The following is a 27,975-nucleotide window of genomic DNA, read 5'->3' as shown; positions in this document are numbered from 1 at the left end:
ACAGGACTGGCCTGTGACCGCCCGGTATGAGGCATGTTCTGAGGGGCGGCGAGGGAGGGAATGAGAGGGAGAGGGAGATGAAGAGAGAGAAAGGAGAGAGGGAATGACATAGGCTTCCTCACTGCAGCATAAAATCCAAAAGTACATTTATTTCAAATGTGAGCAGAGTCCGTATAAAAGGAGGGGCTGTAAGAAGTAAAAATAATCCGAGTAGAAAACTCCCCTGTGGTTGTCCCTGCTGCGGGGCACCGGCCGGGCCGTCACAGGCGTGTCCTCATCCCTGCGACCCGGGCGGCCTCGGCGGGGGTCTCGCGGGCGCAGGCGTGGATCCCCTTGGGGGCTCGGCGCAGAAGGCAGCAGCGGAAAACCAGGCTTCAGGCCGGGAGCCGGCCCTGGGTCCGAGTCAGTTGAATTTATACGTGCGGTCGTTGAGGAAGACACTGCCAGGGGGCCGCCCTGCCCTGCCCGTGTCTGGCTGGGGTCTAGAAACCAAGCAGGGCACCTGGCTACCCACCCCCCCCAGCCTGCGGGAAGCGGCCGCCCAGCTCAGAGACGGCCTGCTCGTGCTGTCTGTCTGTCTGTCTCTGAGTGAGAACGGCGCCCGGCACTGTGGAGCCACAGGGACTCAAGTCCTCCGGTGAGGAGAGGACAATGGTTCTGGGGAGCTGCACCCACGGGTGAGGCCCCCTGCCCAGCACACGTGAGCCCGCTGGGCCACCAGGGCACAGCCCAGAGCCCCTCGGAGCTCACACCCAGCTCCAGGGCAATGGCTGGGCAAAGAATAAGGGTCTCTGGGTCTCTTCAGGAGGGAGAGAGGGAGGGAGAGGGAGAGAGGTAGAGAGAGGGAGGGGGAGAAGGAGTGGGAAAGGGAGGACTCAGGGCAGGGAGGTGGTCCACCTGGTTGAGTGCACCTGCTATAAAGCACAAGGACCCTGGTTCAAGCCACTGGTCCCACCCGCCGGGGGAATGTTGTGAGTGGTGACCAGGGCTGCAGGTGTCTGTCTCTTCCTCTCTACCGCCTCCTTCCCGCTCGACTACTGACTGTCTATCCAATAAATAAAGATTCAAAAACAACTTTGTTAAAATGTAAAGAAAGGGCTGTGCTCAGCTCTGGCCAGTGGAGCAGGGAGTGGACACGCAGTTTGGGGCTCGGGGATGGGCCAGCCCACGAAAAGCTCTGGGGGTGCTCCTCACCCTCCCCACGGGCCCCTGACCGTCCTGCAGACCCCTCACTGTCCCCACAGGCCCCTCCCCTCCCCGCAGGCCCATTCCCTCCCCGCAGGCCCCTCACTATCCCCACAGGCCCCTCACTATCCCCACAGGCCCCTTCCCTCCCCGCGGGCCCCTCACTGTTCCCACAGGCCCCTTCCCTCCCCGCGGGCCCCTCACTGTCCCCACAGGCCCCTCCCCTCCCCACAGGCCCCTCACTATCCCCACAGGCCCCTCACTATCCCCACAGGCCCCTTCCCTCCCCACGGCCCCTCACTGTCCCCGCAGGCCCCTCCCCTCCCCACAGGCCCCTCCCCTTCCCACGGGCCCCTCACTGTCCCTGCAGGCCCCTCACTGCCCCCAGGCCCCTCACTGTCCCCGCAGGCCCCTCACTGTCCCCAGGCCCCTCACTGTCCCCGCAGGCCCCTCCCCTCCCCGCGGGCCCCTCACTATCCCCACAGGCCCCTCCCCACGGGCCCCTCCCCTCCCAGAGGATCCCTCACTGCCTGCCCTGCAAGGATATGACTCGTAGTCCAGTGTCTGTGTGAGCACGCCCGTCAGCACAAACTCCGCGTTATGCACGTCTGAGGGCAGGGGGCAGGGTAAAAGGGGGACCCGGCAACCAGCACCCGCCCCCGGCCTCCCCCTGCACCCCTGCACCCCAGCCCCACGCCGCCCCTACCGATGCCGCGCGCGAAGTATTCCCGACACAGGTGCAGGTCGTTCTCGCAGGAGATGAGGATGATCTCAGACAGGCTCTGGGGGGAGGGGTCAGCAGGGCACGTTGGGGCACCCAGCCCTCCCCCCACCCCCCCACCCCCAGGGCCGCCCCCGCGCCCGGCCCACCTTGTTCTGCCGATGCTCCTCCAGCTTGCGGAAGGAGGGCTGCCGGCTGAGCACGCGGCCGCCCGCGCACTCCACGATGGCGCGCATGGTGGCCAGGCTGGGGCAGATGCCCGGCGTGATGTAGAAGAACTTGGCCTGAGACAGACAGACGGACACGGCTGCGCCCGTGCTCAGGGACCAGGGTTTGAGCCTGCACTCCCCACCTACAGCAGAGAGGCCTCACGGCGTGGAGCAGGGCCGCAGGGCCGTGTCTCTCCCTCTCTCCCTCCCGTCCCCTCTCCATTCTGCCGTCTGTCTGTCCAAAATGAGTAAAGTAAGTAAATAAAAACGCCAGGGTCCGGGTGGGGGCGCGCCTGGCTGAGCGCTCACATCACAGCGCACAAGGACTCAGGTTCAAGCCCCCGGTCCCCACCTGCAGCGGGGAAGCTTCAGAAGGGTGAAGTAGGGCTGCAGGGGTCTCTCTGTCTCTCCCTCTCTATCTCCCCTCCTCTCTCAATTACTCTGTTTCTACACAAAGAAAATAAAATGAGTGGTCCAGGAGGTGGTGCAGTGGATAAAGCACTGGACTCTCGAGTGTGAGATTCCGAGTTCAAACCCGGCAACACAGGCAGGTACCAGAGTGATGTCTGGTTCTCTCTCTGCCTATGGTTTTTCATGTAAATAAAATCTTAAAAATAAAGAAAAGAAAATTAAATAAGAAAAGATGCAGGGCGGCAGGCCGGTGGCGCACCTGGTCGAGCGCACTTGTCGCAATGCACAAGGACCCGGGTTCGAGCCCTCGGTCCCCACCTGCAGGGGAAAGCTTAGCAAGTGGTGAAGCAGGGCTGCAGGTGTCTGTCTCTCTCCCTCTCTCTCCCTTCTTCCCTCTTGATTCTCGATTCCTAAAATAAATAAATGAGCGTGGTCAAAAGGAAGAGGTGCGGGGACGGAGAGCATCAGAAGGTAGACAGCCCCACTGGACGGGATGGCGGGCGGCCACCGCAGACCCCTCCCATCTCCCCCTGCTCAGCCAGGCTGGCGCGAGGGATGCCCATGACCCCAGGCCCGGCTCCGGCCGCCCGCGACGCCCAGGGGCGCACCTTGAAGAGCGGGGCGGCGTGCGCCCTCCGCAGGGACTCCTCCAGGCTGAAGGAGAAGAGGACCTCGGCCTCCGCGTCGCGAAGCAGGAAGCTCTGCTCATCTGGGGGGGGCACCTGTGAGCCCGGGACGCCCGCCCCACACCAAGGCAGCAGCGCCGAGGGGCACATACGACCCGCCCCGGTTTTCCCTCTGGATGCCAGAGACAGAGACGGAGAGACGGGGGAAGCCGCGTGGCACCCATGCCCCCCACCCCCGGCTCCCCGGGGCGCCCGCTCAGAGGCTGCAGAGCCCGGGCCCCACAGGACCCTCGAGGACACCAGGGCACGGGGTCCCCCGGCACCGCTGTCTGAGACACGCTGGCCTGGGGGCCCGGGCACACACTTCACCACGCAAGGACCGGGGTTCGAGCCCCTGCCGCCAGCCTGCAGGGTGGCGCGTCTCAGAGCTGGGTGGGGGATGCACCTGGTAGAGCGCACACCTCGCCGTGCACAAGGACACGGTTCTGGGGCCACGTGGACGTGGTGCCGCCCGGCCCGGCTCCCTGCAGCCCTCCCTCTCCCTCCCTCTGCGCTGAACCCACAAGGAGGAAGGACAGACAGAAAGGAGGTGTGGAGTTGGGGGCGGGGGGGGGCAGCTAGGACAAAGGGGGGACAGCGAAGGGTCAGGGCGGGGGCAGTGGGTGTAGCGGGGCGGGCAGGAGCCTGGGGACAGCGGGGGGGGGGGGCAGGAGCCTGGGGACAGCGGGGGGGGGCAGGAGCCTGGGGACAGCGGGGGGGGGGGGTAGGAGCCTGGGGACAGCGGGGGTCCTGGGGACAGCAGAGGCCTGGGGACAGCGGGGACCTGGGGTGGTTGGGAACCTGGGGACAGTGGGGGGGGGGCAGGAGCCTGGGGACAGTGGGGCGGGCAGGAGCCTGGGGACAGCGGGGGGGGGGCAGGAGCCTGGGGACAGCGGGGAGGGGGCAGGAGCCTGGGGACAGCGGGGGGAGCAGGAGCCTGGGGACAGTGGGGGGGGTAGGAGCCTGGGGACAGCGGGGCGGGCGGGAGCCTGGGGACAGCGGGGGGGGCAGGAGCCTGGGGACAGCGGGGGGGGGGGCAGGAGCCTGGGGACAGCGGGGGGGTGGTAGGAGCCTGGGGACAGCAGGGGCAGCTGGGTCCTGGGGCAGCGGGAGCCTGGGGCAGCGGGGGCCTGGGGACAGCGGGGGCAGCGGGGGCCTGGGGCGGGCGGGGGTTGGATACCGCCAGCCGGCCCTCACCGACAAAGTGCTGGCACTTGAAGCACTCATCCAGCCAGTCGGGGGTCACGATGTGTCTCACCACAGACACGGCCGTCAGGAACTTGACCGTGCGAGTCACCCTGCTGGCCACCAGGTGCGTGCACTTCTGCACAGACTGCGCCACCTCCCCGCCCAGGACATACAGCTTCTGCGGGTGGACAGATGGATGGACGGACGGGGGCTGAGTCCGGGGCCGGCGGGCAGACAGACTGGCACACTCATCAGTTAAAAACAGTGCAGGGGGCCGGGTGGTGGCGCACCTGGTCGAGCGCACACATTACAGTGCGCAGGGACCCTGGTTCTAGGCCCCGGTCCCCACCTGTGCGGGGGAAGCTTCACGAGCGGTGAGGCAGGGCTGCAGGTGTCTCTCTGTCTCTCTCCCCTTCCCTCTCAACTTCTGGCTGCCTCTTTCCAATACTAAAAAATCAGAAATAAAACAAAACAAAACACACAGCATAGGGTCTGGCTGAGCCTTCTGTGACCACAAGGAAGGATCCAGGTTCGAGCCCCGGACCCCCACCTGCAGGGGGGACCTTCGGGAACAGTGAAGCAGGGCTGCAGGCGTCTCTCTGTCTCTCTCTGTCTCTCATCTAATGATAGAAGTAAGGAAACAGGAGCAGGACGCAGCTGGCGGGGGCAGGGGACTCGGCACCAAGCCCCAGTGACATCCTGGTGGGGACAGACAGACAGACCAACAGACAGACTGGCAGACACGGTGCTGCAGCAGCCGCCCACAGACCCCCGGAACAAAGTCGGAGACCCTCAGGCCCCGCTGGTCCCCGCCGCCCTGGCTGTCACTTGTGGTCACCAGCTGCGGAGGGGTCCGGCCCCCACGGCCGCCCGCGGAGCCCGCCCGCGCCTCACCTTGATGTACTGCTGCACCCGCGGGGGCTCGAACCCCGTGAAGAGCACAAGGGGCGTCAGCTCGGGGCTCAGCTTCTTGGTGGGCGGGGGAATGTCCTCCAGCCTGGAAGGACACAGGGATGGTGGGACCCCGCTCCCCAGCTCCAGGTGGAGTGCCCCGACACCCGGAGCAGCTCAGTGCTGAGGGCCCTGCTCTGCTCCTCACGGTGGGCGGTGCGGGCGGCGCTGGCACAGGACAAAGGCTGAAGGGCGTCCCTGGCCTCTGAGGACGAGCTGGACAGCCACACGAGGCTGAGCCACAAAACGGGGGGACGGGCTGGCTGCAGGGGGAGCCCCGGCTCCAGCACCACCACCCGCTGCCAACTGAGCGCAGTCCTCTCATCTCTCCCTCCCTGCATCTCTGCCTGGAGCTCCCTCACAGGAAGACTCTCTGCATATATGGGGGGGGGGTCTCTGCCTGAACAGACTCACCAACCAACTTTACACCTGCAGGTGGAAGGCAGGCAGCAGGGTGACCCCCCAGGCCCCCACCCCCCCCACTCTGGGGAGCAGCCCCCCAACGCAGGTCTCCCCCGGCTCCCACACTCTGGGGAGCAGCCCCCCTGCACCCTCCCGGCTCCCACACTCTGGGGAGCAGCCCCCCTGCACCCTCCTGGCTCCCACACTCTGGGAAGTAGCCCCCCTCCCCCCTGGCTCCCACACTCTGGGGAGCAGCCCCCAGCCCCCCCCCCGGCTCCCACACTCTGGGAAGCAGCCCCCCTGCACCCTCCCGGCTCCCACACTCTGGGGAGCAGCCCCCCACCCCCAGGACCCCCCCCGGCTCCCACACTCTGGGAAGCAGCCCCCCTGCACTCTCCCGGCTCCCACACTCTGGGGAGCAGCTCCCCACCCCCAGGAACCCCCCCGGCTCCCACACTCTGGGGAGCAGCCCCCCACCCCCAGTACCTGGCTCTCTTGGAGGGCTGAACCATGGGGCCCTCGCTGGCCTTGGGCTTGGGAGGCAGGCGGGCGCCCTGCAGGGGACGGGGACGGGGTTTGGGGTCGGCCCACCGCAGGTGCAGGGCTGCTTGGCTCTGGGGGTCAGGCCCCTCCTCACCCGCCGATGCCCCCGGGCTTAGGCCCAGGAGGCTCCACAGCAGTGTCCCAGGGAAATCGGCTCGTGGGGCCTCATGTGGGGGGGTCCTGCCCCCAAGCCAGACCACAGCCGGAGCAGACGGGGTCGAGGGGACAGCACCCCCCGTGGGGATGACCAGGCTGAGCCCCGGGGCCTCGGGGGACACAGGAAGCAATGCCAGTGTCGCCACACAGGGGAGGCGACGGGCCAGGGGACAGAGGGTGACGCAGCTTCAGGGTCAGCAGCCAGGGCTACAGGAGCCTCGCCTGGACCGGGGGGCCCCTGCCGGACGGTGGATGGACGGGCGGATGGATGGACGTACCATCAGCATCTCTGAGGATACCTTGATGGGAACTCTCCAGGCATCTAGACAGACGGGAAGACACTCAGACGGGCCGGACATAGCACAGGAGGGAGGTGGCGTCCCCCTGTGGCTGCCCCGTCCACTCACCTAGCAGGCCAAGCACCAGCTGCGGCGCGGGCGCGAAGGGATCCGGGAGGCCGAAGGTGGTGTAGCGGCTGAACTGCACCTGGCGCAGCGCCTCCAGGTGGCCCAGCAGGATGTCGCCCAGCCACTGCGCGTTCACGCACGGGATCCGCCACTCGCGCGCCTTCTCGTACTTGAGCCCCACCGGCCTGCAGAGGAGAGTCGGGGTGGGTGCTGAGCACCGGGCAGCGCTGCCCTCGGCCCTGGGGCTTCCGCCACAGCCAGTGGGCCCTGAGGTGGGGGACCCGGGGTGCCAGCTGGATGGAGGTGCCAGGACTCCACCCCATCACCTGACTGGCTCACTAAGGGCAGATCCATCCCTGAGGAGGGCAAGGCCTCAGCCTGATGGAAGGAAACGGAGGGAGACACCCCACAGCCTGCCCACCCTCCATTGGTTCCCTGGGTGCTGTGCAGGGTGCTGAGAGAGGAGAGACCCCACAGCCCTGCCCACCCTCCATGGGCTCCCTGGGTGCTGTGCCTGGTGCTGAGAGGAGAGACGCCACAGGCCTGCCCACCCTCCATGGGCTCCCTGGGTGCTGTGCAGGGTGCTGAGAGAGGAGAGACCCCACAGCCCTGCCCACCCTCCATGGGCTCCCTGGGTGCTGTGCCTGGTGCTGAGAGAGGAGACACCCCACAGCTCTGCCCACCCTCCATGGGCTCCCTGGGTGCTGTGCAGGGTGCTGAGAGAGGAGAGACCCCACAGCCCTGCCCACCCTCCATGGGCTCCCTGGGTGCTGTGCAGGGTGCTGAGAGGAGAGACCCAAAGCGTCGGCACAGCCCTCACTCTTTGCAGATGAGCACGGTGTTGCTGCGGCACAGGTAGCCGGTGTACTTGGCGCCCGCCAGGTAGGCCATGAGCTTCAGGTCGTCCCTGTCACTGTCCACGAAGCCGGTCACAGAGATGATCTGCGGGCAGAGGGGACGCCGGGCCGCTGGAAGCGCTCAGCACATGCAGGTGCAGCCCAGTCCCTCGCGCCGAGACGGGCGGAACAGGGTCCCTTATGGGGGGAAGCCCTGGGGCAGCCACCAGATCTCTCTCTGACCCGATGGCTCAGCTCCCTGCCTTCTGCATCGCTGGGGCCCCCGGGCGGAGACCCCCGACCAGCAGCCACACACAGTGCGGACCCGGCCCTGGGCCCCCCGGTTCTCTAAGCAGCGACGGGCTCCGAGGCTGGGCACGCAGGGGGGCTTACGTGCTGGGCGCAGGGCTTCCCGCCGGGGGGGAAGGCCACGGGGAAGTGCAGGGCCCGGTGAGGGGGCACCATCCTCTTCTTCTTCAGCACGGTGTTGAGCCAGTGCGCCGTGACACATCGCTTCCTCTCCCGGAGTGCCTGCCCAGTGACGGGGGACAGGGTGAGGGTTGTCTCACAGCACAGAGGTCAGTCAGTGTGACCCCTCACGCCACAGGAAGTCAGTCAGGGCAGCCTCACACCACAAGGAGTCAGGTCAGTGTGAGCCCACACCACAGGAAGTAGGTCAGTGTGACCCCACACCATAGGAAATCAGGTGAGTATGGGCTCCATACCACAGGAAGTTAGGTCAGTGTGAGCCCCATACCACAGGAAGTAGGTCAGTGTGACCCCAACACCACAGGGAGTCAGATCAGTGTGACCCCACACCACAGGAAGTCAGGTCAGTATGATCTTCACACCAGAGTCAAGTCAGTGTGGCCTCACATAACAGGAAGTCAGGTGAGTGTGATTCTTACACCACAGAAGTGAGATCAGTACAGCTTTACACCACAGGAAGTCAGGTCCATGTGACCCACGCACCACAGGAAGTCATGTCAGAGTGGTCCCACACCACAGGAAGTCGGTCTGCAGTGAGGCCTGCTGTGCAGGTCCTGTGCACCACACTCCACACTGTAGGACGCTCGACCCCCAGTGACATGGCCTGATGTGACATGGGAAAAGGAAGCAGCAGGCACCTCCCTTGCCTCCTCTGGGCCACAGAGGCACAAAGGCCTGGCGACCACAATGGGGTCCCTCCCATGAGAGCCCCAGGGAAGTCTGGAGGAAGCCATTTCCTTCTTTTACAGGTAGCAAGACAGGCTTTCCGAAGACTCACCTGTGCGTACATCCCGCTGACCTGGCTCTCACAGAGGAGGTGTGTGCACCTGCTGGAGAAGGTGGGGTCCACGGCTCCCCCATGGGCCTGGATGATCTGCACAAGGACCAGAGTCTCATCAGCCCTGGTGGTGGAGACCGTCATACACTCTACCACCCAGTGTGTAAGTATGACCTAACACCACAGGGAGTGAGTGGGACCTCACACCACAGGAAGTCAATCAGAGTGACCTCACACCACAGGGAGTCAGTCAGTGTGACCTCATACCACAGGAAGTCAGTTGGTGTGGCCCATACCACAGGGAGTCAGTAAGTGACCTCACACCACAGGGAGTCAGTGAGTGGGCTCACCAAACAGGAAGTCAGTCAGTGACCTCAAACCACAGGGAGTCAGTCAGTGACCTCACCCCACAGGGAGTCAGTGAATGGCCTCACCCCACAGGAAGTCAGTCAGTGGTCTCACACCACAGGGAGTCACTCAGTGACCTCACCCCACAGGAAGTCAGTGAGTGACATCACACCATAGGGAGTCAGTCAGTGACCTCACACCACAGGGAGTCAGTCAGTGACCTCACACCACAGGAAGTCAGTTGGTGTGGCCTCATACCACAGGGAGTCGGTCAGTGACCTCACCCCACAGGGAGTAAGTGAGTGGCCTCACCCCACAGGAAGTCAGTCAGTGGTCTCACCCCACAGGGAGTCAGTCAGTGACCTCACACCACAGGAAGTCAGTCAGTGGCCTCACACCACAGGGAGTCAGTCAGTGACCTCACCCCACAAGAAGTCAGTTGGTGTGGCCTCATACCACAGGGAGTAAGTCAGTGACCTCACCCCACAGGAAGTCAGTCAGTGACCTCACACCACAGGGAGTCAGTCAGTGACCTCACCACACAGGGAGTCAGTCAGTGACCTCACCCCACAGGAAGTCAGTTGGTATGGCCTCATACCACAGGGAGTAAGTCAGTGACCTCACCCCACAGGAAGTCAGTCAGTGACCTCACACCACAGGGAGTCAGTCAGTGGCCTCACCCGACAGGTAGTCAGTGACCTCACCCCACAGGGAGTCAGTCAGTGACCTCACACCACAGGGAGTCAGTGAGTGGCCTCATCCCACAGGGAGTCAATCAGTGGTCTCACACCACAGGAAGTCAGTTGGTGTGGCCTCATACCACAGGGAGTCAGTCAGTGACCTCACACCACAGGGAGTCAGTGAGTGGCCTCACCCCACAGGAAGTAAGTCAGTGGTCTCACCCCACAGGGAGTCAGTCAGTGACCTCACACCACAGGGAGTCAGTCAGTGACCTCACACCATAGGGAGTCAGTCAGTGGCCTCACCCCACAGGGAGTCAGTCAGTGACCTCACACCACAGGGAGTCAATCAGTGACCTCACACCACAGGAAGTCAGTCAGTGGCCTCACACCACAGGGAGTCAGTCAGTGACCTCACCCCACAAGAAGTCAGTTGGTGTGGCCTCATACCACAGGGAGTCAGTCAGTGACCTCACCACACATGCAGTCAGTCAGTGACCTCACCCCACAGGAAGTCAGTTGGTATGGCCTCATACCACAGGGAGTAAGTCAGTGACCTCACCCCACAGGAAGTCAGTCAGTGACCTCACCCCACAGGGAGTCAGTCAGTGACCTCACACCACAGGGAGTCAGTCAGTGGCCTCACCCCACAGGAAGTCAGTGACCTCACCCCACAGGGAGTCAGTCAGTGACCTCACCCCACAGGTCAGTCAGTGGTCTCAGCCCACAGGGAGTCAGTCAGTGACCTCACCCCACAGGGAGTCAGTCAGTGACCTCACCACACAGGAAGTCAGTCAGTGACCTCACACCATAGGGAGTCAGACAGTGACCTCACCCCACAGGGAGTCAGTCAGTGACCTTACACCATAGGAAGTCAGTCAGTGACCTCACCCCACAGGGAGTCAGTCAGTGACCTCACACCACAGGGAGTCAGTCAGTGACCTCACACCACAGGGAGTCAGTCAGTGGCCTCACACCACAGGAAGTCAGTCAGTGACCTCACACCATAGGGAGTCAGTCAGTGACCTCACCCCACAGGGAGTCAGTGAGTGGCCTCACCCCACAGGAAGTAAGTCAGTGGTCTCACCCCACAGGGAGTCAGTCAGTGACCTCACACCACAGGGAGTCAGTCAGTGACCTCACACCATAGGGAGTCAGTCAGTGCCCTCACCCCACAGGGAGTCAGTCAGTGACCTCACACCACAGGGAGTCAGTCAGTGGTCTCACACCACAGGGAGTCAGTCAGTGGCCTCACCCCACAGGAAGTCAGTCAGTGACCTCACCCCACAGGGAGTCAGTCAGTGACCTCACACCATAAGGAGTCAGTCAGTCACCTCACCCCACAGGGAGTCAGTCAGTGACCTCACCCCACAGGGAGTCAGTCAGTGGCCTCACTCCACAGGAAGTCAGTCAGTGGCCTCACCCCACAGGGAGTCAGTCAGTGGCCTCACCCCACAGGGAGTCAGTCAGTGACCTCACACCACAGGGAGTCAGTGAGTGGGCTCCCCACACAGGAAGTCAGTCAGTGACCTCAAACCACAGAGAGTCAGTCAGTGACCTCACCCCACAGGGAGTCAGTGAGTGGCCTCACCCCACAGGAAGTCAGTCAGTGACCTCACACCATAGGGAGTCAGTCAGTGACCTCACCCCACAGGGAGTCAGTTGGTGTGGCCTCATACCACAGGGAGTCAGTCAGTGACCTCACACCATAGGGAGTCAGTCAGTGGCCTCACCCCACAGGAAGTCAGTCAGTGACCTCACCACACAGGGAGTCAGTCAGTGACCTCACCCCACAGGAAGTCAGTTGGTGTGGCCTCATACCACAGGGAGTATGTCAGTGACCTCACCCCACAAGGAGTCAGTCAGTGGCCTCACCCCACAGGGAGTCAGTCAGTGACCTCACCCCACAGGAAGTCAGTGACCTCACCCCACAGGGAGTCAGTCAGTGACCTCACACCACAGGGAGTCAGTGAGTGGCCTCACCCCACAGGAAGTCAGTCAGTGGTCTCACCCCACAGGGAGTCAGTCAGTGACCTCACCCCACAGGAAGTCAGTGAGTGGCCTCACCCCACAGGAAGTCAGTCAGTGGTCTCACCCCACAGGGAGTCAGTCAGTGACCTCACCCCACAGGAAGTCAGTGAGTGGTCTCACCCCACAGGGAGTCAGTCAGTGGTCTCACACCACAGGAAGTCAGTTGGTGTGGCCTCATACCACAGGGAGTCAGTCAGTGACCTCACACCACAGGGAGTCAGTCAGTGGCCTCACCCCACAGGAAGTCTGTCAGTGGTCTCACCCCACAGGGAGTCAGTCAGTGACCTCACCCCACAGGAAGTCAGTCAGTGACCTCACACCATAGGGAGTCAGTCAGTGGCCTCACCCCACAGGGAGTCAGTTAGTGGTCTCATCCACAGGGAGTCAGTCAGTAACCTCACCCCACAGGAAGTCAGTCAGTGGCCTCACCCCACAGGGAGTCAGTCAGTGACCTCACACCACAGAAAGTCAGTTGGTGTGGCCTCATACCACAGGGAGTCAGTCAGTGGCCTCACACCACAGGAAGTCAGTCAGTGACCTCACACCATAGGGCGTCAGTCAGTGACCTCACCCCACAGGGAGTCAATGAGTGACCTCACCCCACAGGAAGTCAGTCAGTGGTCTCACCCCACAGGGAGTCAGTCAGTGACCTCACACAACAGGAAGTCAGTCAGTGACCTCACACCATAGGGAGTCAGTCAGTGGCCTCACCCCACAGGGAGTCAGTCAGTGACCTCACCCCACAAGGAGTCAGTCAGTGACCTCACACCACAGGGAGTCAGTCAGTGACCTCACCCCACAGGGAGTCAGTCAGTGGCCTCACCCCACAGGGAGTCAGTCAGTGACCTCACCCCACAGGAAGTCAGTCAGTGACCTCACACTATAGGGAGTCAGTCAGTGACCTCACACCACAGGGAGTCAGTGAGTGGCCTCACCCCACAGGAAGTCAGTGAGTGGTCTCACCCCACAGGGAGTCAGTCAGTGGTCTCACACCATAGGAAGTCAGTTGGTGTGGTCTCATACCACAGGGAGTCAGTCAGTGACCTCACCCCACAGGGAGTCAGTCAGTGACCTCACCCCACAGGAAGTCAGTCAGTGGTCTTACCCCACAGGGAGTCAGTCAGTGACCTCACTCCACAGGAATTAAGTCAGTGACCTCACACCATAGGGAGTCAGTCAGTGGCCTCACCCCACAGGGAGTCAGTGAGTGTCCTCACCCCACAGGAAGTCAGTCAGTGGTCTCACCCCACAGGGAGTCAGTCAGTGACCTCACCCCACAGGAAGTCAGTCAGTGACCTCACACCATAGGGAGTCAGTCAGTGGCCTCACCCCACAGGGAGTCAGTTAGTGGTCTCACCCACAGGGAGTCAGTCAGTGACCTCACCCCACAGGAAGTCAGTCAGTGGCCTCACCCCACAGGGATTCAGTGACCTTACACCACAGGAAGGCAGTCAGTGACCTCACCCCACAGGGAGTCAGTCAGTGACCTCACACCACAGAAAGTCAGTTGGTGTGACCTCGTACCACAGGGAGTCAGTGAGTGACCTCACCCCACAGGAAGTCAGTCAGTGGTCTCACCCCACAGGGAGTCAGTCAGTGCCCTCACCCCACAGGGAGTCAGTCAGTGACCTCACACCACAGAAAGTCAGTTGGTGTGGCCTCATACCACAGGGAGTCAGTCAGTGGCCTTACCCCACAGGGAGTCAGTGAGTGACCTCACCCCACAGGGAGTCAGTCAGTGGCCTCACCCCTCAGGGAGTCAGTCAGTGGCTTCACCCCACAGGAAGGCAGGGCTCAGAAGGGCGACTCTGGAGCCAGCCCCGCCAGGCACAGAGAGGCTCCCTGGGCTCTGTCCCCTCAGGGCCGCCCGGAAGGCCACCCTGACCACTGGGGTGGCCCGGCTCGTGCCCTGGCCAAGCCCCGGGGGTCGGCGTGGCGGAGGTGCTCACCCTCTTCCAGGTGGCTAGCAGCTGCTTGTCCGACATCTGCTCGGGGTAGTCGGCGACGGCGAACACGCAGCCCAGCAGGAAGCCGTCGTCTGGAACTGGGCACAGGGGCGGCCGGGTGGGCGGCTGTGAGGTGCGTCCCCGCCCGGCCGAGGTGGCATCTCGGGGCGCAGGTGCCCGGCCAGGGCGGGGCGGGACACTCACTGTCCGCGGCCGGGTCGTGTCCGTAGAGCGGCTGTGGCGGCTGTGGCGGCAGGGCGGGCGCGGGGGGCCCGAGGTGCGGTGCCGTGGGGGGGCCCAGGTGCGGGTGCTGGGGGTGCAGGCGCTGGAGCTGCTGCGGGTGTGGCAGGCCGTGCTGCGGGTGCTGCGGGTGCTGCGGGTGCAGCGGGAGGCCGTGGGGGGGCCGGTGCAGCGGCTGGGGGGGGAAGGGCAGAGGCTGCGGAGGGAAGGGCGGCTGCTGCAGGGGCGGGAAGGGGTGCGGCGGGGCCTGAGGCGGCAGGAAGGGCTGCAGGGGCGCCATCTGGGGGGGCGGCAGGTGCAGGGCGGGGTGGGGGTCCGGGGCGCCCTTGGAGGGGTTGAAGAGCGGGGCGCCCGGGGGCGCGTGGCCCGGCTGGCTGTGGCTCAGCGGCTGGTCCCCGGCCTTCGCGGGGGCCGAGAGGGACTGCAGGATCTGCAAGAGAGGGGCGACTGTCACGGCCACGGCCACGGCGGGGACACGCTGCTTCCTCCCGGACACCGACGGCACCCTCAGCGCGCACTGCAGCCGAAGCAGGAGCGTCGAAAGGTGGGTGCTTCCGGGGCAACGGTCACTTGGGTACCAGGTGGGCACCCGCATGGTGGACAAAGAAAGAGAAACGGCCACGGAGCCTCAGCATAGAGCACCCGCTATCCACACTGTGTGGGCTCAGGGCGTGACAGCCCATGGGAGCACCCTGCACAGCACCCCGGGAGCCCATGGAGGGTGGGCAGGCTGTGGGGTGTCTTCTCTCTCAGCACCCTGCACAGCACCCAGGGAGCCCCATGGAGGGTGGGCTGGGCTGTGGGGTCTCTCCTCTCTCAGCACCAGGCACAGCACCCAGGGAGCCCATGGAGGGTGGGCAGGGCTGTGGGGTCTCTCCTCTCTCAGCATCAGGCACAGCACCCAGGGAGCCCATGGAGGGTGGGCAGGGCTGTGGGGTCTCTCCTCTCTCAGCACCAGGCACAGCACCCAGGGAGCCCATGGAGGGTGGGCAGGGCTGTGGGGTCTCTCCTCTCTCAGCACCAGGCACAGCACCCAGGAACCCATGGAGGGTGGGCAGGGCTGTGGGGTCTCTCCTCTCTCAGCACCCTGCACAGCACCCAGGGAGCCCATGGAGGGTGGGCAGGCTGTGGGGTGTCTCCTCTCTCAGCACCCTGCACAGCACCCAGGGTGCCCATGGAGGGTGGGCTGGGCTGTGGGGTCCCTCCTGTCTGCCCCGTGACTCCTGTCCTCTGCCACCTCCAAGCAGCCGGGCCCGGTGACGTGCCCACGCCACCCGCAGGGACTCACGTGAGCCACGCTGGCGGGCCGGCCCATCTGCGGGATGTCGGCGTTGTTGGTGATGTTCCTGAGTGTCCGCACAGAAGGGCTCCAGGCCGTCACGGTCTCTGGCCGCTCGGGCGCGCCGGGCAGGCCGCTCCGGACCTCGGGGGGCAGCAGGCCGCCGGGCACGGGGGGCACGTTGGCGCAGAGGTTGATGAGCCCGGGCTCCTTGGCCGTGGGCGGCCGGCGCTTGGCCGTGGGCAGTGGCGCCACCTCAGCGGGCGTCCAGTTGAGGTTCCGGTCCTGCTTCTCCGGGGACGAGTCCGAGGAGTCATCGAACATGAGTTCCTGGGCCTGGCCGGGCGGCCGCGGGGAGAGGGTGGCCCTGCCCGCCGGGGAGCCTGCCCGGGAGCTGCTGGCACTGGACTTGGCGGAGCTGCCGTCCCGCGGGGACTCCTGGTCCTCGCGCCCCGCGGCCTCGTCGTCGTCATCCTCATCGTCCTCGTCCTCGTCCTCGTACAGCACCAGGCGCGGGTGGTAGGGGCCCTCATCCCTGCGCGCCTTGGCCGACACGCAGTCCAGCACCCAGTCGGGCGTCACGATCCTCACGCCGGTGCTGCGGGCCGCACACGCATACTTGTCCTGCGCGGGGCACGGGGGCGGGGACCTCGCTCAGCCGCCGCCAGCCCAGGTGCCCGGACCACGGACCCGTCCCGGCGGGGGCACGTTCTCGGGGTGTCCCCAGCCCTCCCGGCACGCACGGCAGCCGCAGAGCACAGGGGCTGAGCCAGGGCTGGTGCCCACCCCGTGCCGAGCTCTCTGAGAAGGCGGGAGGGAGAGAGACACACCACCCACGGTGCTCCCCAACCGGGGAGCTGAGTCCCGCAGCCTGCTGTCCCCCGGCCCCAGCACAAGCTCCGGGCCCAGCGTGTGGACGGTCCACGGCACCTGGCTGGGAGGCCGTCACACCGGCAGAGCTCGGGTCTGGCGATGCTCAGGGCCCCATGTGGGGGCCCCACAGCACCAGGGGCAGCTCCACGGGGGATGGAGCCATGCTGTGGTCTCTCTCAGAAGTAACAGTAATTAGGGCTGAGGAGACAGCACAGGGGTCTGCAAAGACTCTCATGCCCTGGCAACATCAGCCAGAGCTGAGCAGGGCTCCGGGCTCTGTCTCTCTCTCCTCACCGTGTCTCTGTCACTGAGACAGAGTAACAGTAGCGAAAGGGCTGCGTCTGCTGCAAGCAGGAGCCTAAAGTCACTAGCGCCGGAGAAAGAACCCGGTCAGCTTCTCTGTGGGGGCAACTCGGGGAGTTCCCAGGCCCTGGGGGAGGCGTTGCTGCGGGAGTGTCTGTCTGTCTGTCTGTGTCAGAGCACTGAAGCCCACCCCGAGGGGCCCGCCGGCAGCCACCCAGAGGGAGTCAGGTTCGAGGCTGCAAAGCCACATGGGAGCAGTGGCCTTGTGTTGAGGGGGCACCCCAGGCCCCAGCACAACCACATCCCGCTGGGCCCCAAAGGGGCGTCCACCGAGCCAGCACCCCACGCGGGGCCCGCGGCGGCTCAGGAAGGAGGGTCCGGGCTGGAGAGACAGCCAGGGGGCCGCGTGCTCACGGAGGGCAGACTGAGCCCAGCACCATGTGCTCACCGAGGGCAGACTGAGCCCAGCACCCGTGTGCTCACGGAGGGCAGACTGAGCCCAGCAGCCACTTGCTCACAGAGGGCAGACTGAGCCCAGCACCCACATGCTCACCGAGGGCAGACTGAGTCCAGCACCATGTGCTCACCAAGGGCAGACTGAGCCCAGTACCCGTGTGCTCAAGGAGGGCAGACTGAGTCTAGCAGCCACTTGCTCACCGAGGGCAGACTGAGCCCAGCACCGTGTGCTCACCGAGGGCAGACTGAGCCCAGCACCCGTGTGCTCACGGAGGGCAGACTGAGCCCAGCACCGCGTGCTCACCGAGGGCAGACTGAGCCCCGGCAGTGCTAAGCAGTGCCCACCCCAACCCCTAATAAGGGAGCAGACTCTGAGGCGGGGGCAGAGTGTGGGGGGTGTCCCCTGACAGGAAGGCGGGCTTTGCTGCGGTGAGCCGGCGCATTGACGGGGGTGAGGGGCCGTGGAGTCTGGGGGAGACCCGGGTCACATGGGATGCAGAGCCGCCTCCTCTCAGTGCCATCGGCCGCCGGGCACTGGGTGGGTGGGTGTGACAGACGGGACGGGACGGGGCGGGAGGGCACTCACCCCCCTGGGCTCCGGGACCACCAGGTGTGTGCATTTCTTGCTGAGGCTGAGTTCACAGGCACCGCCGTGAAAGGTGACCATGGCCCAGAGGGTGCTCCTATCCTCGGGGGACACCTGGAGGGAGAGCGTCCAGACCGCGTCACCGACCCCCTGGCGGCGTCCCGCTCCATTCCCGACTGTTCGCACATGGGGGGGAGCTGCCCAGAACTCTATCCCTGCCAGGGGACGTTCAGGGACAGCACCTCCCTGCCTCTCGGCACATGAACAGCAAACCCTCAACGCCCAGCCCACCGACCGTCGGGGAGACGACAAGACCGGGCCGAGGACCCTCCCACCTGACTGCGTCCGTCCGTCCATCTGTCCGTCCATCGAATCCAGTGACGACCTCAAGACAAGACGCGGTGGCCGGGTGGCCCGGGAGTGTACAGTCACTGGGCACACCCCTGGCGGGTATGAGGACCCCCGCGGCTGTCTGTCTGTCTCCCTCAGTCACCCCACAACAGCCCAGCACCGGGCCACTGACTACCAGCCACCAGGAAGAGACCAGTGTCGCGGTAAATGCAGGTGTCGCTGTCAGCGCCTCCCCCAGGGAGCTGAAGTTCCTTAGCCAAACACCTGGAGGGCCGGCTGGGGGAACACCGGGTACTGAGCACGAGCCCCTGCTCCCCACCTGCAGGGGGGCGTCACAGGTGGGGAGGCAGGGCTGCAGGTGTCTCTCTGTCTCCCCGCCTCTCTTAATTCCTCTCTGTCCCGACCAGTAACATGGAAAGTGGCCGCCAGGAGCAGGGGACGTGTAGTGCCGGCACCGAGCCCCTGTGACGACCTGGCGGGACACAGGTGCCCCCCGAGGCTCAGAGAAGCAGAGTCCCAGGCAGACCGGGTCTGTGCAGGGGGCAGGGGCTGAACGCCGGGCACCGGGTGACAGTCTGGGGCAGACGCGCCCCTCCTGCCCTCGAGCTGAGCCCCGCGCCCTCCCTCTGGCATGGGTGAGTCACAGGTGTGCGGGGGAGCTTCCTACTTCTCTGTATTTCACAGATTTTTCAAGGATTGACTGTAAGTGGGGAAAGCGCACCCCTGCCCCCTCCTCCCGCCGTCCTTTCCAGACTCTGAGTCCTAGAGGGCCCCCGGGGGGTTCCTGGTCACCGGGAGGGGCACCGCAGACCCCAGCTGGGCTGGGAGCCGCATTCGTGCCCAGTGACTCCCGACCTGCACGCCCACCTTGGGAAGCCCCACCCCAGGGTGCACCCCCAACAGCCCCCCAGCTCACCTTGGGGGGTGGCTGAAACCCTGACAGCTGGTGGACGGGGGCCCAGTTCCCAGAGGCTTCATCCTGCCCCAGGGGACAAGCCCACCTGGGTCCCAGGGGTCCCCCCCACCTGGCTACCCCCAAGCCCCCCAGTCTTAGGGATTGTCTCAGGACCCTCCTGAGAGGGAGTCTCCGTGGCAAGCTCTAAGGTCCAGCGGCCAGCACTCACACCCAGGAGGTGTGGGGGGTGGTCCTGGATACCTGGGTTCTCCCCGGACCCCCCCCCGGAATCCAGAGGGTGGGGGGCTGTGACCCGGATCTAGTGGGGCCTCTTGCTGATGGAGGGGTTGAGGGAAGGAGAGCAGATGACAGAGCCCACCTACCAGAGGGAGGCAGCCCCAGAGTCACAGCTATGATCCAATGCTGGGGAACAGGAGAGGTGCAGGCTCTCGGCCTAAGGTCCCAATTCAATCCCAGCATCCTCTGCGCCAGTCACATTACTCACTCACTCACTCTCCTAGATGAGTAAATTCTTTGAAAGTCTCTTTGATGTCTAGCTACTTAATTTTAAATTGGTGACAAAAATAAATAAGTAAAAATAGGGAGTCGGGTGGTAGCACAGCGGGTTAAGCACAGGTGGCGCAAAGCGCAAGGACCGGTGTAAGGATCCCGGTTCGAGGCCCCGGCTCCCCACCTGCAGGGGAGTCGCTTCCCAGGCGGTGAAGCAGGTCTGCAGGTGTCTGTCTTTCTCTCCCCCTCTCTGTCTTCCCCTCCTCTCTCCATTTCTCTCTGTCCTATCCAACAACGACATCAATCGTAATTACAACAATAGAACAAAGGCAACAAAAGGGAATAAATAATAAATATTTTTAAAAAAGAAAAAGCCTTTTCTTGCTATTTATTATAAATCAGAGGAATACAGGCAAGCGGAGTAAAACATTAAATAATGCCAGCACCGCACACTGTCTGGATTGTAACTCGTGAGACCAGTATGAGACCAGTACTCCGCGTGAGGCAGTCAACAGTAAGACACAAACAGCAACACTTTCTCTTAGAGGAGGCCAAGTCTCCCAAAGGGAAGGGAAACAGAAGCATCGGCCAGACTGGGGCGGATGCTGCCAGTGGACTGAGAACGTTCCCGCTGCGGTGGCCAAGCCCCAGGGGCTCCAGAACAGGGAAGGGCGGTGCTGCGGGGCTCCCCTCCTGCCTCCCGGGGGCCACACCAGCCCTCCAGAGCCAGGGGTCTTGAGCTTTCATCAGAAGTATCACCCCAGGGGCCGGGCGGTAGAGTGGTAGGTTAAGCGCACGTGGCGTAAAGCGCAAGGACCGGCATTAAGGATCCTGGTTCGAGCCCCCGGCTCCCACCTGCAAGAGGGCCGCTGTTCAGCAGGTCTGCAGGTGTCTGTCTTTCTCCCCCCCCCCCCCCATCTCTCTTGATTTCTCTGTCCCTCCCTGTCTGGTCCAACAACAGCAATGGCAACAGTAACAACGACATGGGCAACAAAATGGAAAAATGGCCTCCAGGAGCAGTGGATTCCTAGTGCAGGCAATGAGCCCCAGCAATAACCCTGGGGTCTAATAACAATAACAACAGTAACAGCAGTAATAAAAAGAAATGTCACCCCAGGAGCACGCAGGCAGGGCGGCACAGTGGGCAGAACGCAGGGCTTGCATGTGAGGTGCCAAGTTCAGCCCCCAAGGCTTACCCCACACAGGTGCCAGAGTGACGCTCCGGGCCCGATTTGGGGAGACCAGGCAGTGGCCACCCGGTTGGGTGCACTCGTCTCCATGTTCAAGGCCCCGGGTTCAAGCCCTTGCTCGCCCTTGCAGGGGGGGACGCTTGGCGAGTGGCAGAGCAGGGCTGCAGCTGTCTCTCCCTCTCCTCTCCCCCCCAGTTCCTCTCTGTACTATCAAATTAGAAAAAAAAAAAGTTACTGAAAAGATTATTTAAGAGGCCAGGTGGTGGCACCCTTGGTAGAATGCACCTGTCACCACGCACAAGGACCCAGGTTCGAAACCCCACTCCCCACCTGCAGCTTTACGGGCAGTGAATCAGGCCTCCAGGTGGCTCTCTCCCTCTCTCTGTCCTTCTCCCCTCTCAATTTCTCTCCCGTCAAATTAAAGTAAGTTTAAAAAAAAAAAATCTTAAAAAGAAAATAGTGGTCCGGCAGGTGGCGCAGTGGATGGGGCACTGGACTCTCAACCATGAGGTCCTGAGTTCGATCCCCGGCAGCACATGTACCAGAGGGATGTCTGGCTCTTTCTCTCCTCCTATCTCTCTCTCGTGAATAAATAAATTCTTTTAAAAAAAAATAGAAAAAGGGAAAACACAGGGGAGAAAATACAACGGTAACAGCTTTCATGACTGAGACTGTTTGTTCAAATAAAAAAAAAGTCACCGGGGGTGGCTTCACCCCCGCAGGCACCGAGCCCCAGCAACAACCCTAACGGCAATAAAGAAATAACAGTAACAGCGGCCACTTGACACAGAACAGAGGAAATAAAGGGCACGGCGGGGTGGACAATGAGTGACAGATGAGATGGAAGCCGTGTGTCTGGAGAGGGGACTCCGGGGGGCGGTCGGCAGGGCTGGCAGACTCAGACCGAGCAGCCCCCCGCCCCGCCTCCCCGCGTGGCTCCGGCTCTCAGCCCAGGAGGCCTCTGCGGGAGACGTCTCGGCGGACACGGGGCCGGGCCGGGCCGAGGGGTGATGGGGCTCACCTGAGAGATGCAGGCGGTGACTCCGAAGAAGACCTGGCAGGGCTCCGGGGAAAAGCCGCCGGCTCTGGAGGCGTCAAGGCGCCAACGTGCTGCCCGTGTGTGTGCCCGGCCGCCCCGCCCGCCGGGAGGAGAGGAGAGGACGGCAGAGGGGTCTGGGGTCCCCGCTCACGCAACCGGGGGTCGTGACGGGAGGGGAGGCTACAGGCGGGCCGCCAGAGCACACGCGTGCACGTGAGCACACAGGCGGGACAGACACCCGCACACGTGTCCGGACACTGCAGAGACACGCCACGCGTGCAGACGGGCACACGCACAGGCGGAATACACACATGAACGGGGGGCCCGGAGAGCACGCTGGCCGCCCTGGGGGTGCCGGGTGTCCAGACGACCCTGCCCCGTGCCCGGCCCCCGCCTCCCCCACCAGGAAGCTGGGAAGCTGGCCGCCGACGTCCTCGGGGCCAGGCTCGCGGCCGTGCGGTGTCGGGTGCCAGGCTGAAGGCGTATTTCAGAGGTGGGGGGCGAGCCGGGTGGCACACACGCTCCGGGGGCATCTCCCCTCCCGCCCCGGCCCTTCCCCGGAAGGATACGGCAGCAGAGATCCACACTGTGCGGACAGCAGCACCCAGGACGGCTGGAAGGAAGCAGACGTTGGCTGAGGGCGTCGCACCCCCTGGGGAGCCTGAGGTGCCCCCCACAGCTTCAGGGGGCTCCTGCCAGGCTGAGCCCTGACCCTCAGAGAAGACACGCGGGGTCACAGTTCCCAAGCTGCAGGGGCACCTCCAGCCCGCCAACCACACCCGCGGGCCCCTCCCTCCTGCTCCCCCCGCTGGGACCCCCGGCATGGCAGTCTCACCGGGCTCCCTACTGGAGCAGGGCCATTTCTCAACAGCTACCCCCTCATAAATGGCCACACTCAATTCTTGTTCTTTCTCTAAACTTTTTTTATCATCCTTATTTATCTATTTATTGGGTAGAGAGAGTCAGAAACTGAGAGGAAGGGAAGACAGAGAGGCAGAGAGGCACCCGCAGCCCTGCCTCACCACTTGTGAAGCTTCCCCCCTGCAGGTGGGGACCGGGGGCTCGAACCCAGGTCCTTGAGCACTGTACCATGAACAGGTACAGTTCAACCAGGTGTGTCAGCACCCGGCCACCTTGATTCTTTTTAAGCAAAGCCCAGCTCAGTCTGGCCTGCCGTGGTCCCTGGGATCAAGCCTGGGATTCCGGGGCCTCTGGCAGGATGCTCGCCACAGAGCCCGTGCCACCTCTGGGCCCGCCGACCTCCGCTGCTTGCCCGCCCGCCCGCCCGCCCTTCCAACCTCCCCAGAGCAGTGGGGCCCACGAGCCGCACGCGGGGAGAATCTTCTGCACGGCCCCTAAGCTACCTCCCCAGGCCTAGTTTGTCGCCATCTTCCCCACAGCCCTGCTGAGCTCAGGCTGCTGGTGGAGCTGGGGCTTGAACCTGGGGCCTCGGAGCCTCAGGCAGTCGTCTGTTTGCATTACTACTATTACTATTATTATTACCATTTCTCAGAGCCCTGAGCTCTGGCTGCTAGCAGAGCTGGGGCTTGAACCTGGGGCCTCGGAGCCTCAGGCAGTCGTCTGTTTGCATTATTACTATTACTATTATTATTACCATTTCTCAGAGCCCTGAGCTCTGGCTGCTAGCGGAGCTGGGGCTTGAACCTGGGGCCTCGGAGCCTCAGGCAGTCGTCTATTTGCATTATTACTGTTATTATTATCATTTCTCAGAGTCCTGCTGACTGAGCTCTGGCTGCTAGCGGAGCTGGGGCTTGAACCTGGGGCCTCGGAGCCTCAGGCAGTCGTCTGTTTGCAGTGTTATTATTATCGTCATCGTTATTTCCCAGAGCCCTGCTGAGCTCTGGCTGTCAGTGGAGCTGGGGCTTGAACCTGGGTCCTCGGAGCCTCGGGAGGAAGCGTTCGAGCCTTTGTAGGACCAAGTGTCCTCGGCTCTCCTTAACTCGTGACAGCCCGGGAGCCCGCGATCCACCACGCGCAGCCCCCACCAACACCTGTCCGTGTGTCTCGCGGCGCGGGGCCGGAAGACGGGGCTTCACGCGGCGCCTGTGGGTCAGGGATGCGAGGGGTCCCCACCGGCCGTGGAGCTTCCTCCGGTGCCCTCGGTCCCCCCCGAGGCCCATCCGGCTCAGTGCTCACCTTCACGACGGGCAGGTCGAAGACCTCACGGGCCTCCCCCACCTCGGGGTTGTCGCCGTCCTCGGAGATGATGTGGGAGGCCAGCGCGTTGTAGGACACTTCCTTGGCCTTGCCCACCCGCAGCAGCTGCAGCACCTGCAAGGAGAGGTGTGTGAGGGGGGTGGGCAGGGGGAGGGCAGGGGGAGGGCAGAGGAGATGAGGGGGAGAACAGAAGCAGGGCAGGGCAGTGTCGCCCCCAACCCCGCCGGTTCCTGCCAGGGGCACACAGGGTCTCGCTGAATCTACGAGTCAGGGCCAGGCCCCAGGTCCGGGCAGATGGAGGAGAGGACGGACAGAGGGACAGAGGGCCGCCGGGGGCTGGGGTCCAGGGACAAGGGCCACGAGGACAGAGCAGCACCCCCAGACCCCTGTGCTGACAGACCCCGAGTCTGGGGATGAGGCGGGGTCACTGGGGGGACAGCTACCAGGGGGCAGTGGGCAGTGAGCGCTGTGGGGTGGGGGGCGCTGCGGGGAGGAGGGCTCTGGGGGTGGGGGCGCTGCGTGGGCGGCATGTGTGGAGAGGCACTGCAGGGTGGGGCACTACGGGGTGGGCACTGCAGGGTGGGGCACTGCGGGGTGGGCACTGCGGGGAGAGGCACTGCAGGGAGAGGCACTGCGGGGAGGGCTCTGCGGGGAGGGGGCACTGCATGGAGGGGCACTGCGGGGAGGGCACTGCGTGGAGGGGCACTGCATGGAGGGGCACTGCGGGGAGAGCTCTGCGGGGAGGGGGCACTGCATGGAGGGGTACTGCGGGGAGGGCACTGTGGGGAGGGGCACTGCGGGGAGGGACACTGCATGGAGGGGCACTGCGGGGAGGGCTCTGCGGGGAGGGGCACTGCATGGAGGGGCACTGCGGGGAGAGCTCTGCAGGGAGGGGGCACTGCATGGAGGGGTACTGCGGGGAGGGCACTGCGGGGAGGGCACTGCATGGAGGGGCACTGCGGGGAGGGCTCTGCGGGGAGGGGGCACTGCTTGGAGGGGCACTGCGGGGAGGGGCACTGCGGGGAGGGCACTGCGGGGAGGGCACTGCGGGGAGGGGGCACTGCATGGAGGGGCACTGCGGGGAGGGCACTGCGGGGAGGGCACTGCGGGGAGGGGGCACTACGGGGAGGGGGCACTGCGGGGAGGGGGCACTGCATGGAGGGGAACTGCGGGGAGGGCACTGCGGGAGGGGCACTGCGGGGAGGGGGCACTGCGGGGAGGGGCACTGCGGGAGGGGCACTGCGGGAGGGGCACTGCGGGGAGGGGCACTGCGGGGAGGGGCACTGCGGGGAGGGGCACTGCGGGAGGGGCACTGCGGGGAGGGCACTGCGGGGAGGGGCACTGCGGGGAGGGGCACTGCGGGGAGGGGCACTGCGGGGAGGGGCACTGCAGGGAGGGGCACTGCGGGGGGGGCACTGCGGGGAGGGGCACTGCAGGGGGGGGCACTGCGGGGAGGGCACTGCGGGGGGGGGGGCACTGCGGGGAGGGCTCTGCCCGGGGACCCCTAGTGACGCACCAGGCCCGGGACAGCTGTGGAGCCCCGCGGTCGCCCCCAGCCCAGCGCCATCCTGCTGGCTGCCCGGCCCCGACACCCCCCGCACCCCGTCACGGTACCGCCCTGGAGACACCGAAGCATCTTGGGTTGCCGCCCGCTCCCGGCCCCTCCCCCCGCACGGAGGCCCCGCGCCCCTGAACCAAGCACCCCGGTCACCCCGGGAGCCCCGGCCGCCTGCAACCTGGACCCGCGCCCGGGGCCCTTCACCCGCACCCCGAGGTCCCCGCGTCCCTGCAGCCAGGATCCCCACTGCACCCAGCACCCGCGCCCCGCACCCAGCACCCCCACACCTAGCACCCAGCACCCGCACACCTAGCACCCAGCACCCGCACCCAGCACCCCCACACCTAGCACCCAGCATCCGCACCCAGCACCCCCACACCTAGCACCCAGCATCCGCACCCCAGCACCCCCACACCTAGCACCCAGCATCCGCACCCAGCACCCGCACACCTAGCACCCAGCACCCGCACCCAGAACCCGCACACCTAGCACCACGCACCCAGCACCTTCACCCAGCACCCCGCACCCGCACACCTAGCACCCGCACCCAGCACCCGCACACCTAGCACCCAGCACCCGCACCCAGCACCCCCACACCTAGCACCACGCACCCAGCACCCTCACCCAGCACCCCGCACCCGCACCTAGCACCCAGCACCCCCACACCTAGCACCCCGCACCCAGCACCCAGCACGCGCACCCCGCACCCAGCACCCGCACCCAGCGCCCACGTACCTAGCACCCGCACCCAGCACCCCGCGCTCCGCACCCCAGCACCCAGTGCCCCCGCACCTAGCACCCGCACCCAGCGCCCCTGCACGCCGCACGCGATCCCCCCGCACGCCCCGCACCTGCGGGTCCAGATCGCCCACGGCGTAGAACTTGACGTCCCGGAACAGGTCGGCGGGCGGCGGGCCCGACATGCTGGCGGCTGCGGTGCGCGGGGCGCTGCCCCCCGGCCGAGCGCGGGGTCGGGACCCGCCGCCGGGACGGAGCCTGCAGACGCGGGAACTCGGCGCGGGGCAGCGACCCGGGAGGCAGACGCGCCGGACCCAGGCGCCCGCCGAGGCCCCGCCCACCCGAGCGCGCCGGTCCGGGGCGCATGCGCGACCGGAAGAGGGGCGCCTGGGGGCGGGGCCTAGAGCGCCCGGGGGCGGGGTCTCGGCGCAGCTGCGCGTCTGGGGCGGAGTCTGAAACACTTGGGGGCGGGGCCTTAGCCGTTTGTGGGCGTGGCCTGCTCCGGGGGCGTGGCCCGCGCCGTGCTGGCGGCGGGAATCCGGGCTCGGCCGAAGGCGCCGCGGGCACCGGGCCGGCACGTGTGGGGCCTCCTCGGCCCGTCGTCTCCCGACCCGGAGGGCGCTCAGGCTGGGAGGCGCGGCTCGAGCAACCCCGCGACCGGCGGTCCCCGAGCCGGGCTTTTCCGAACCCGGACCTGCCAGAGTCCGGCGGGGGCACGCCCCTGACGTCATCGCGCCGCGCCTGCGCCCTCCGACGCGTCTCTGCGGCGACACGCTCTGCGGCGTCATCACGGCGGCGACCCGCTCTCTGGCCTCCCGCCGGCGCGCCGGGGCTCGGAAGCTTCTGGAAGGCGCGCTGCGTCCGCCGACACGTGGCGGGGCTGGCGGGGCTGGCGGGGCGGCCCGGGCGCTCGCTGCCCGCGTCAGAGCCCGCGACGGCGACGATGGCGGACGCGGGACGCGCCTGGGGCTCCCTGCTGCCCGCGTGTGGCCACCGGCCTGTCGGAGCACCGGCCCGGGCGCCGCGGGATCGGGTCCCTCCCTCCCTGGGCGTCCCGGCTGGTGTCGCTGTGAGGAGGGGATCCCGGCTGGGTGTCCGCTGTGAGGAGGGGATCCCGGCTGGGTGTCCGCTGTGAGGAGGGGATCCCGGCTGGGTGTCCGCTGTGAGGAGGGGGATCTCGGCTGGGTGTCTGCTGTGAGGAGGGGATCCCAGCTGGGTGTCCGCTGTGAGGAGGGGAATCCCGGCTGGGTGTCCGCTGTGAGGAGGGGGATCCCGGCTGGGTGTCCGCTGTGAGGAGGGGGATCCCGGCTGGGTGTCCTCTGTGAGGAGGGGATCCCGGGTGTCTGTCCGCTGTGAGGAGGGGGATCCCGGGTGTGTGTCCGCTGTGAGGAGGGGGATCCCGGCTGGGTGTCCGCTGTGAGGAGGGGATCCCGGCTGGGTGTCCGCTGTGAGGAGGTCCGCTGTGAGGAGGGGGATCCCGGCTGGGTGTCCGCTGTGAGGAGGGGGATCCCGGCTGGGTGTCCGCTGTGAGGAGGGGGATCCCGGCTGGGTGTCCGCTGTGAGGAGGGGGATCCCGGCTGGGTGTCCTCTGTGAGGAGGGGATCCCGGGTGTGTGTCCGCTGTGAGGAGGGGGATCCCGGGTGTGTGTCCGCTGTGAGGAGGGGATCCCGGGTGTGTGTCCGCTGTGAGGAGGGGGTCCCGGCTGGGTGTCCGCTGTGAGGAGGGGATCCCGGCTGGGTGTCCGCTGTGAGGAGGTCCGCTGTGAGGAGGGGGATCTCGGCTGGGTGTCCGCTGTGAGGAGGGGATCCCGGCTGGGTGTCCGCTGTGAGGAGG

At 65.3% G+C, this 27,975-nt stretch overlaps 1 protein-coding gene across 2 annotated transcripts; it reads right to left on the bottom strand.

Annotated features, from left to right (window-relative positions):
* Window positions 1–129: 129 nt before the first annotated feature.
* PAXIP1 (PAX interacting protein 1) lies at window positions 130–26,488 on the bottom strand. Of its 2 annotated transcripts, XM_060196857.1 has the most exons (21): window positions 26,256–26,488; window positions 23,826–23,960; window positions 22,238–22,281; window positions 21,651–21,714; window positions 17,684–17,797; window positions 15,475–16,089; window positions 14,151–14,616; window positions 13,950–14,044; window positions 8,942–9,037; window positions 8,068–8,205; window positions 7,659–7,780; window positions 6,839–7,023; window positions 6,710–6,753; window positions 6,219–6,286; window positions 5,274–5,376; window positions 4,389–4,557; window positions 3,135–3,235; window positions 2,056–2,190; window positions 1,892–1,967; window positions 1,734–1,793; window positions 130–420 (listed from the first exon to the last, which is right to left on the bottom strand). In XM_060196857.1, the coding sequence occupies exons 1-21, from the start codon at window positions 26,325–26,327 to the stop codon at window positions 404–406; spliced, it is 2,919 nt and encodes a 972-aa protein (XP_060052840.1). In that variant the 5' UTR covers window positions 26,328–26,488; the 3' UTR covers window positions 130–403. The 2 variants fall into 2 exon arrangements, with proteins under 2 accessions (XP_060052840.1, XP_060052841.1); XM_060196858.1 differs by lacking the exons at window positions 130–420; window positions 1,734–1,793; window positions 1,892–1,967; window positions 2,056–2,190 and adding an exon at window positions 2,801–2,936.
* Window positions 26,489–27,975: the final 1,487 nt, after the last annotated feature.

Source organism: Erinaceus europaeus, chromosome 8 (genome assembly GCF_950295315.1).
Source record: "Erinaceus europaeus chromosome 8, mEriEur2.1, whole genome shotgun sequence".
NCBI lineage: Eukaryota > Metazoa > Chordata > Mammalia > Eulipotyphla > Erinaceidae > Erinaceus > Erinaceus europaeus.
Note: the sequence above shows the minus strand (reverse complement) of the source record. Positions and strands in the feature narration are given on the sequence as shown.

Excerpts from the sequence above, each read along its gene's own strand:
- PAXIP1 (XM_060196857.1), bottom strand. The coding sequence starts at position 26,327 with ATGTCGGGCCCGCCGCCCGCCGACCTGTTCCGGGACGTCAAGTTCTAC. Across the intron at positions 5,377-6,218 it reads CAGCCCTCCAAGAGAGCCAG|GCTGGAGGACATTCCCCCGC; the intron begins GTACTGGGGGTG and ends GTGTCCTTCCAG. Across the intron at positions 1,794-1,891 it reads ATACTTCGCGCGCGGCATCG|ACGTGCATAACGCGGAGTTT; the intron begins GTAGGGGCGGCG and ends CCCTGCCCTCAG.